Source organism: Manacus candei, unplaced genomic scaffold (genome assembly GCF_025592945.1).
Source record: "Manacus candei isolate 608988 ecotype Guabito, Panama unplaced genomic scaffold, ASM2559294v1 h1tg000039l, whole genome shotgun sequence".
Classification (NCBI taxonomy): Eukaryota; Metazoa; Chordata; class Aves; order Passeriformes; family Pipridae; genus Manacus; species Manacus candei.
The window spans coordinates 2,292,636-2,303,492 of record NW_026138087.1 but is presented as its reverse complement, the minus strand read 5'-3'; the positions used below and the strand labels follow the sequence as shown (position 1 = coordinate 2,303,492).

At 45.3% G+C, this 10,857-nt stretch overlaps 1 protein-coding gene across 2 annotated transcripts; it reads right to left on the bottom strand.

Moving 5' to 3' along the window:
* Positions 1-23: 23 nt before the first annotated feature.
* On the bottom strand, positions 24-10,793 carry EPGN (epithelial mitogen). 2 transcript variants are annotated; one of them, XM_051794539.1, is made up of 5 exons: positions 8,790-10,793; positions 8,187-8,276; positions 3,017-3,137; positions 2,140-2,292; positions 24-1,827 (listed from the first exon to the last, which is right to left on the bottom strand). In XM_051794539.1, exons 1-5 carry the CDS (start codon positions 8,824-8,826, stop codon positions 1,773-1,775), a joined length of 456 nt encoding a protein of 151 aa, XP_051650499.1. In that variant the 5' UTR covers positions 8,827-10,793; the 3' UTR covers positions 24-1,772. The 2 variants fall into 2 exon arrangements, with proteins under 2 accessions (XP_051650499.1, XP_051650500.1); XM_051794540.1 differs by having other exon boundaries at positions 10,288-10,793.
* Positions 10,794-10,857: the final 64 nt, after the last annotated feature.

Here is a 10,857-nt window from a genome sequence, read left to right as displayed (position 1 = left end):
TTGTCTGGCAGTGGACATTTATAAAAGGTCAGAAGAATGGAAAGGAGCAAACAATGCAGAGATTTGAGGATTTAACTTGAGATGAAGAAGACAAAAAGGCTGAGTTGGAAAATGCTGATGTTGATGTGCAGAGGAAAGGACTGGTCTCAATCCAGGCATGTGCCGCTTGTTCCCTCTGATATGTGGGATTCCAAACAGTGAGTGATGTGCTGTTTTATTTGTTGGTATCACATGGAGAGCCAAAATGGCTCAGATACTGACCAGGACCCCCATGGAAGAAGCCCCCTGAACTCCAGACCACTTGAGTGCCACAGGCACTTTTAACCCTTTCAAACTCCACCTTTCATTCACATATCAGAATTGTCACCATAGTCTCACAAATACACAGTTTTTTCAACAAGCAACATGCCTCCTGCTGTGAAAATTAATTCACATAACAAAGAAACTGCGCTTTCAGCAAGCCACCTGAATTTAGGAGCTGATATTACCCCACAAAATCTTCAAGTACCAACTGCCTTTCTCTGGAAGATGACTGAGCACAGCAGGTGAGTCTAAAACGTACAACAGCTGAAATGAAAACCTCTGAGAACCATCTCCAGTCTCGTCAGCACTGGCAAACACTCCAGCTGTCACTGAGAAGTCCCAGTTAGTGCCACCATCTTCAGAATCAATTTTCTTCTTTTTTCTTTGAACAAAATCTGTACCTTTGCAATTCTTTGTAGATGAGATGAAGAGAGCCAAGCATCCGATATGTTTGTCCAGGGTAGAACCAAATCCCCAAGATAATTTTTTTTCTTATTTGAGTGGTCACATTGTGCTGATAATGTGAGAATGGAGTAGTCTGTTTCCTGTGTACTGAAGTTTTAGGAAAAATTCCAGCTTCTCTAGAAATTGAAGTCTTGTGCAGAAATCAGGGTGCAGCAAGGCAATGTTCTGCCTGAAGTTCCATGGATCTGAGGAGCTGCTGGATGATGTTTGGGATGAGAAAGGTTCTTTGTCAGAAGCACACTCCATAATCCATTTTGAGAAAGATGCCTGGTTCCTTTGCTCATGAAAACAATGAGAGCATGCCATGCCCAGAGGTGTCATGATCTAATTTTCCAGGAATTGCTTAGTCTCTATTCCTAAGTTTAAGAAAACTTTTGCAAACCAGTCATTGTCCTCAGTCCAAAGCATTTTGGTTTTGTCCTTTATGGCAGCAGAAGCCTGTACTTGGCCCATTACACTGGAGGTAACAGCTGGGTTGAAAGAGGGATGTTTATCCACACACACAGCCAGCAGACACCAAAATCAGAATCCAAATGTTTTCTGGTCAGTGCCTGATGTCCAGAATACAGCTCCACTGTGAGAGAGGTGGTGCTTTTCCTCCAGGAGAAAAAAGAAGAAAAAACAAACAAAAAACCAAAACAAAACACACAAAAGACCAAAGCGGAACACTGTTCTAGGGCTTGAAATGACTGAAAACAGCTAAAACCAACCAGGTCCTTCCCTTGGCAAACACCAACCACAGGAGAGCGTCAAGAGGCCTGCCAATGCCCTCAGCTGTTTGGACCTGAGCATGAGCCACCTTTACCAAGGAGAGGAGGTCTTTCTTCAACACTAAACGGAGCCTGTCAGTTCTGCAGGAGTTCCCTTCACATCCTCCTCTGCCATTCCCTCGAGTTCATCTCCTCTGCGAGGCTGGGGCACCTGTCGGATGGTGCAGGGGGGCCTTCCCAGCAGACCTTCCCCTCCTTTGCAGGCAAACTGGTGAGTGTCCCAGTGCCAGACCTTCACAGTGCCGTCTCACCCATGCAGACTTTGTAGGGGGATTTCAATTTCCTGCATCTAAAATGGACACCATGCTGTGATTTCTATCAGACAAAAGCACAGCACACTGAACAGAACCAAAGTCCAATCACCTAACTCATTCAGGCAGCCCAGGCAAGCCCCGCATTTCAGACAATCACACTGCTGACCCACTGGCAGAAGGGAAAGCAGAGGTAGAGTGTTAGTTCCCTTAAGATCACACCGCAGATGAGCAACAGGCAAGAACACACTCCCAGAGCCCTCCAGTTCAGATTTTTGCAATCAATTAATTCAATTAATTGATCAATTAATTCAGATTAATTCAATCAGAAGGTTCCAGATCTCCCGTACCTCTTTCTTACGTAGCAGTAGATGATGGCAAGTATTCCACTGGTCAGTATTCCTACACCAATTCCCACAGCTATGTAGCGCTCGTAAGAATCATGTGCATATGAATTCAGTGTTAAATGTTCACACCTTTCTCCATTATAACCCGCAAGGCACCTACAAAATAAATACACACCATGCAAAAGTTATTCAGAACTTGTTATGCTTTCTATTTCAGACACGTGTTAGTTTTCATCAGTTTTAAACAAACCAGAAGTCCAAATGAGGACGGGCTGAACCTGGTGCTCAGTCAGAACCTCTTCCCTCCACCAAGACTACTAATTGCCCCAGTTTATCTAGTTTAAAGCTAGCTCAAGTACTGCAGTCACAGCAGCAATGCAGTCTCAACATCCCCTCATGGTGCAGGGTGTCGACTAAGAACACTGTGCTCTGATGATCCTTACCTGCTGCAATGTCTCCCAAGGCCAAAGCTGCCCAGTAAGGATCCTACAGAATTTTAAGGACACCATGGTCCCAATTGGTTTGTAGGCACTTGTGGAATAAGGGAGTTGCAGCTGACATTTTGGAAGATCCTGTCCCCTTCCTCTTGCCAACTGTGAAAATTTACTTATTCCTTTACTACTTACCAGCTGTGATTTGAAATGGCACCATGGCAGTGACCTCCAAAGCTGTGAATCCCCCTCCTCCCTTCTTTAGTCCATTTACACTAGCACAGCACTACAGCCTCTTTAGCAGTCCCCAGCCACAACAGCACTCGGGTCTGTGCCATATTTTAAGCTTGCAAGTACTTGACTGGCACTAAAAAGCTGCATTAGTACCATGCAGGTAGAAACAATGGCAGTGCTAGTTTTGGAGAATACTAAAAAGCAGCATTCTTTACTTGCATATGGGTTTCCTCAGCTCGCTGTGGAAAGCACAGAGCCCGTTGATACAATAGCTGTGGTGTTCCTCAAGGCAGGTCTGCATGAGCTTCAAGAGCTTTGGTTGCTCTGTGTAATCCACTGTGAAACAGAATAAAGTCATGTTAATTTTAGCACCAAAAAAATCACTTGAATATACTTTCACAACTGAAGCAGAACAGCCATTGTGTGCAGCAAACACTTAATACATCGATTTTACTGTGCTCTGTCCGAGAGCAGATTCAATCAGCACAAAACAGAACAAGCTGCTGAGACGTTCCAGCACGGCTTTGAGACAGCACAAACTGTAAATCAGTTGCTTGCTCTTGACAAATGTGTACAAACATGATAATGGGAGATTCATCCGGGGTAACATCCACATTATCCAACCTGCAATCCAAATAGGAAAATCATCCCAGGAATAGCAGGAGTTTAGGACACATGAAGAGCACTGCATTATTCTCTGTATCCTTCCCAGTTTGAATTCAAATTAATACTTAATTCATTTTTTCTTTTCCTGCTCACAAGATAAACTACTGCACTTCTAGCACTCCTGCCTGCCAGCTCTGCAGCCATGAGAGAGGATGAATGATGGGACTGCTCCCTCCTTCCTCCACGTTCTAATGTTAGCAGAGTGTCCAATGACACTAGTAAGCCCCCAAGACTGCCTGGATGATCTTCCTGTGCAAAAAGCTCGGTCCATGGCTACCTAGCTTCTGAACTCATACAAATTCCATGTCAGCAGGCACACTTCCTGCACAGAAAATGCTACCTTTTTCTCAGCCATGGTGGCTCAAATGGGAATAAAGAAGCCACGGGAGCAGGGGTGCGGCAAGTGGAGGGAAAGCTCCAAAGCTTCACCGTCACTGCAAGCATCTGTTCCAACTGGTCCCTCTACTCAGTTACAGGAATCACTCGTGGGGTGGGGTGTCCCAGCAATGCCTTACTATTTCAGGGGACTGCTTTAGTGGTGGCTGAAGGTGATTTCCTAACCAAGTGCATGTCAACACCAGCTTTCAGTTATGACCACAAGAAAAATAACATCATGCAGGAAGGTGACAAGGTCTGCTCGGAGTGACACAACAATGGTACAGCAAGCAGAACCCTTCCTTTCTGACTAAGTGCTGAATCAAGGTCTGGAGATACTACATAGAACCACTGCCATGGACAGAAGCCTCAAGCAATCCTATGGGCAATTCACGATCCCACTACACATCTTTCAGGAGTAACACCACTGCCCCCCTAAATTCCACATCATGTTCCAGTTCGAGACATTTAATGGCAGAAATCTCCCCTGTGTGCTCTACTAAGCTGATTTTTTCTTCCTCCTTCTGCAGCTTTATCACAGAGATGACAGGCGATGGCAGACAGCTGCTCTAGCTGAGGCAATTCACAACTTCAGCTGTGAATGATGTGGTTTGGACACCCAAAAGGCATGATGCTATCACTGATACTCAGATCAAACACAACTACTTTGAGAACAGTGCCCTCTCAAACCTGACAGAGTCATCAGACTTCCAGCTTAGCAAGAGGACTCAAGGAGAACAAGTAACAATTCAAATCTGATTGAAAAATGCCATGTTGGTTTACTACACTTCCTCAGGAAAAGCTACAGAGGTGGAAGAAACACATGTTGTTTTAAAACTAACTTCTAAGGGCTGAGAAAAGGGCATCTTACCCATTTTTGCAAGGGGAAAAGAAAAATCACAAGTTTCTCTTCACACTGTGGACCCTAGAAACACAATGAAAGGGAACAAGTTGGTCTGGCCCTAGAATTCAGGTCTGACTCTTCTCTGGCTGGCTCCCAGAATGTTGCTGACAACCTCCAGGGACAGGCTCAGGGCACAGTCAGCACAGGACAGGCCTTGAAGGGACAGACTTCAGGAAGAAGTTAAGAGAGGACAGATGTCAGGAAGAAAAGACAGGTCTTGTGACAAGAGATGGGTGACACTACTGTGCACGGGAGGACTGTACATTGCTCTCTGATGGGGAAAGCACAAAGGAAAACAAGGCATGTGGTCAACACAGCTGCAGAGTTGGGCTTGCCAAGGAGATGCAGGATGCAGGGGATCTGCAAAATCCCATTTTCAGTTAGGCCTAATGTACCTGCAGACCAAAGCTCTGCAGGGAAGAGTTTCAGAAAATAGGCAGTGGCACATTCATGTTTTCCCCAGGACTCACCTCAAACACTTGGGCACCAACTGTTTTGAATCTCCATTTAAGCACAAAGTGCAGTAGGAAATCACTAAAAATAACCCATCAAATTAAGCCTTTAACCTGCAGTTCCTGCCACCCAAAGTACTACTCTTTGCTAGGCCCTGAGATGATGCCTATTGCACAGATTTAATATTTCACTTCTATCTCTGCCATAAAGAAAAAACAAACAAACAAACAAAAGAAACATGTGGAAGGTACAAATCCACACTGCAGAGGCATGAAATCCCCAGCCACCTCCCACTTCCACCGCCTGGGTTCCCACATCCTGAATCCCTCCTCACTCACACCAGCACTGCCGAGAGGTGGCAGCCTTCTACTACCAACGCCTGCAGGAAACCTTGCTTTGTGCATGCCCGTGATCCTCTTCCCGGAGTGCTGCTGTTATTAGAATCCCAGGTCAGCCTGGAACAGCAGTCTGCCTAGAAAGCAGGAGACAAACCAACACATTCCTCCGTCGCTGTCAGGAGGAAGAGCTTGGTCCATTGTGGGTTTGCAAGATCAGATATTAAGTCTACACACAAAAACTGCGTGTGCTAATTATTTTGGCATTGCAAAAGTACAACTGACCTCTGAAAGAATGAGTCTTGAAAACAAAAAAGAACGCTTTTCTAACCCACCCCAGAGCATTATGCTAATTCCCATCATACTGTCCACCTAAATACTAAACAAGCTGTGGAATAAACACGTCCATGTGCCCTTTCATGTCACGTGAGGAGAGCGAAACATGCAGTGTAAGCACTTGACAGCTGCCTGCAACTGAGTCATTCAAACAGATACAGCTGGCAAGAGCTGACATGAAATCCAGGCTACAGGCACTTGGAAGCCTGGGCTTGCCAAAACTGACAGACTGGCAACAAAGAGTCAGCCAGTAAGCCCAGGACAGCTCAGCCCTCAAATATGGTGCACCGGAGAGGAACGGGAGAGTCCAAAAGGGGAGGGAAGGAGGGAAGGGGTCAGCCACAGGTTCAGAGCCTCCTTTACAGGCTGCACGGAAAAACCAGCTGACAGCAACGAAGGGATCCCATTTTTTCCCCAGTGAAACCAAGCCCTTCCCTACTCCTGGCTGTCCATTTTGCTGTGAAGGCTCTGTTTCAGCCCCAACCGTGTCAGAAGTTCTGTATTCCTGCCATGCCATTCCTCCCACCTCCTCTGCATGACCCTCCCTCCCACAGCTGATCACTGAGCCTAACATTCCCTATCCCCAGTGCTGGTGACAAGTAAAGCCTATGTAACATAAATAAGGAAAAAGGACATGATCTTGTAAATAGGGGGCAAAGGGATTGAGTGGAAATTAGTGATTTTCCACAAACTGCACCTCAGTCTCCAGAGGACTTGAATCCCACAAGAAACTGTCAGTTCCTCCAGTGGATACTGAACCAGGAATTCATTTTTTTTAGAATCCACTATTATGAACCCCGGTTGTAAATCTTACTATAAACTTACACTGCACAGGAATAGGAGCTACCAGGAAACTTCAGAGAGATTCAGCCAGTTTTTCTGGTGGCATTTCTTTTCGAGCTTCCTTCTGGAAATGCTGTTTTCTAGCTTTTCTGTGGCTTTGTAAAAGGCCCACCGGAATATACTTTTAACTCTTCACATAAACGTGTGCTTGAATGTTTTTGAATTTGTTTCTACCTCTGAGTGGAACACTCTCTAAGGGAAATGCTGGTATCCTGTTGACTACCACGGCCCCAGCTGTCATAAAGATTCACAGGACAACTACAGACATGGCTGTGACCCTGTAAATAAGTCTCCTCTCTGTTAAAACACGTCCCATCACTGCTGCTTTCTAGAAACAACATAAACAGGACACTTAATGAGCCACAACATATTTCCACTTCATTATCCTCTTGTTTGCTGTATGCAGCTCTGCAAGAACCGTGTCACACACTAAACCAGACCACAGTGCTTGAGCTGCTAAACCAAAGTACTGCGGTCAAAAATCAACATCTTCTTGACTTCACATGCATATGTGTGTGCATACATATTTTAAGTACATATATATGAAACCCACATATACAGTATGTGTATGGTTGAATGTATATGTAACACTGTACCACTATGACAGATCAGAAACAAAAACAAAGCAGCTTGACTTGTTCTAAGAGAAATAAAAATCTTATGGATCTACTAGAAAAGCTTGGAAGACATCCTGAGAGGACTTAGAATTAACAGCAGATGGTTTGTGTGCATATTTATGTGCTTTCTAAAGTGCAAAGACATTAATAAGTATCACAGAACCCTTTCCTCCTTTACTGACCTGCCAAAACCTCCGACCCAGATCGCAGAGCTCTCCCAAAGCAATGACATCACCAGCACCTCAAGTAACATCAAGAATGCAGCTGGCAGGATAAACAGTGCTCTGCTCTCACATGTTGGCAGGCAAAGAGCTTGAGTTCACATTTCAGTCAGAAAAAAGAAAGGAACAAGGGAGAGAACCAGCACTCTGAGGAGGGCTGTGGAAGCCACGACAGCCAAAAGCAAAACTGCAACAAAGAAAGAAACCACTGAGTAACAGTCATGAGAGGTATAGCTTGAAGTTGTGCTTATTCATTCTCACTTCTGCACACCAAGGTGCACACTGAAGACAGATGGAAACCAGGCACCAGGTAAAAGTAACAGAAATTGCCATTAGAAACACAGGTCATCTACCCTAATTAGCCCTGTCTTCTTCAAATTATAGCTGACTTGGGTTAAATGATCCTTCAGCTGGTCATCACAGAGCCCATCCCAGCTGGGTGGCAGCTCTGAGTACGGAGAGGTTTCGAAGGCTCCATGAAGAAAGCAGCTCATCCCACAAATAAAACACACAAATCCAACAGTGTCCAAGTGACAGGAGCACCACAGCAGCTAATGCCATAGATTTTGGTGGAGTTTTTTGTTTGGGTTTTTTTTCTAATTGACAGATTAGCAAACAGAACAAAAAAGCAATACCTTCAGCGTTGTTTTTTGTCCAATTATTCCATAAGTCTGTGCTGAGGGATGAAGCAGTAATAGCTGACTCTTCACTCAGTGCCCCCATTGCTGTGTAATGCAAATAGATGCTTACTGGAACAGAAAAGCTCAGTATATCTATTCAAGGTTCATTTCACCTAGAAAGCACTTCATACAACATGCACTTCATACAACCCCCATACAAGGCAGCAATATAATAACAATTCACTTAAAACATTTTTGCCTCAAACTTCCTTTTGCCACGGCATAATTATGATTGTGAGAAAGCAAACATACGGTTTTGCAAATTTCCCAAATACAAACCCATCCTGTTCTGCACTCTATTATCTTACACAATTTACGACACAGGTATGTGTAACATACTACAACCTTACATCTCTTCACCAGTCTAAGCAGATTCTTTTCAAAGAATTCTAAATTATACCCTACCAGTTAAAATTTCATCTGGGTTTCAAACTGAAGTGGTTCTGCTTGGCAATGTCTCTGCACACTTCCCACCCCGCTGCTTATTTCAGAAGAGGCCAACTATTGTTCAACAAAGCCCTGGATTTTATGACATGGAAAAGCTTCCTCCAAACCTACCTTTCAGCAAAATATAGATTAGCATTCCAAATGCCATGGCAGGCAGCTGCTTTAACACCTTCTCAGCTCTTCCTTCCAGGTGGCTCGCTTGCTGTGCTTATCTGTGCTCCCGTGTTTTCTCTTGCACTTATACGCCAGGAAGCGTCATCTCTTGTTCTCACCAATCAAGAAAAGGTGCATCTGGCAACAACCTCACCCCCCCGGGCAACCACACATTTATTTAGGAAACTGCTATTATCTAGCAATGGGATCAGGTTTTCTTTTGAAACCCTGGTTTCCTATTACCTGTGGGCATAATTGTGCAGGCAAAGGTACAGTTTTAGAGTGAGACCCAGAATCTGACAGAGCAGAGGAACAAAAACCAGCAAAACAGAGGTGAGCAAAATGAAAAATTACACATTGTGAAAAGGTGGTGTTTCCCTCCCTTTGCAATGCAGGTGTTGTGTTACTTCCAGGAGGATATTCAGCCTCAGGATACTACTCTGGAGGTCAGGGTCCAGGGATCAGCCCCTGCTCTGCTAGTGTTCCTCCCCTGGTCCTCCCTGTCCCTCAGTCCCCACCATCCAGAAGAGGAACTGTTCAAACAGCTAGTGCTGAGATTAGGAAGTGATCAGACACAAAGATAATGGATGATATTCTCCATCAGTGACTGCCAGCAAGAGGCCTTTGATCCCAGGCTCTGTAAGCCTGAGGGGTGTGCTAATCCCATTCCATTCAGCCTGGCCATGCACAACCCTAGGAAGCAAGGCAGCCCACTGGTCCCCACTAGGCCTGGATTGCTGGCTGGAGCTGCGGGGCAGAAGTCCAGAGCTGGCAAAGCACAGGCGCTGAGGAAACACAGACTGAAAGAGCAGGTAAGCTTTTGCCTCCTGTATCAGGAGATCCCTTCACTACTGCTAGAAAAGCCCATCTCTGCCTCTCCATCAAGTGACTGTGCATAATGAGAACAATTGCACATACTTGTCAAACACATTTCTTATGCTAAACCACTCTCCACAGCCCCAAACACTGTCTAACTTCCTTGGACGCAGGCATCTTGGAATGACTAGGACTGGTCTCTGAAGGATACTGGAGCAGATTATTGGAAAAGCCCAGTTCAATAATATACATGGACATCAACAACCTGACTCTCACCAAAGAGGAGCTACACCCTTCACTCCAGCAACTTCCTTTCTCAACTGTGAGCTCCAAGCAACATTTCACAATTTTTATATTTTAAAACCAAAAAGCTTCTAATAGATGCCCTAATAACTGGTCAGCTCCAGTTCTCCCTCTCCCCTGCGCTCTCCTCAGTGATCTGCAGGATTACATCTAACCACTTCACATGTTAAGGGAAAAACACAAGCTAGTTATGCACATTTTAATTATGCGTTTTCCTGCTCATGGACAGCATTCCAGGAGGCTATTCCCTTCCTTTGCTATCCTGAATTGCTGCATGCCTGCACACTGATCAAGTGCCTTGCACACTTCCCAGACAGACAGGGGTGTTTATGCCAACCTGGATAACCTCTGCTATCAGTCCCAAGCAGGGATAATGCTCATGAGCCTTGCTTTCAACACACAGCTGCACAATGGGAGTTTAATCCGGCCTGAATCCGAGAGGAGGCTTTGTCATGAGGCAACACACTGGGTGTGGTAGGCCTGGGACAAGGCTGTAGCGGGCAAGGCTGCGCTCTGTCCAACACACAGTGTTCATACTTGGGCTTGACCAGGTCAGGCACACCAGCATGCTTTTTGGGTTGGTTCATGGGACCTTCTCTCTGGATGCTCCTTCTGGATGTTCCCCCAGTGGAGAGTACTCTCACAGGTGGGTCTGGCAGCTCTGAGGACAGCACAGCGTGGAGCAAAGCCTGGGTCTTGCTAGCTGAGAAAAGGGAAACAGCTTACGATGCACAACAATCTGTTTGTAGGGCATGACAGAAGCAGGCTCACTCAAGGGACAGGAGCACAGCGCCAAAAATGGTTATTCTGCCAAAACATGCAGAGACAATCAGGGTTAAATCAACAAAAGCAAACACGAATCCAGAAGAGTAATGCAAACAGCCAGACACAGCAACGACTGAACATG

Coding starts and splice junctions, on each gene's coding strand:
- EPGN (XM_051794539.1), bottom strand. CDS start 8,826: ATGGCATTTGGAATGCTAATCTATATTTTGCTGAAAG. Junction 3,138..8,186: donor GACAAAAAACAACGCTGAAG/GTATTGCTTTTT, acceptor TCTGTTTCACAG/TGGATTACACAGAGCAACCA. Junction 2,293..3,016: donor CTGAGGAAACCCATATGCAA/GTAAAGAATGCT, acceptor TTTATTTTGTAG/GTGCCTTGCGGGTTATAATG.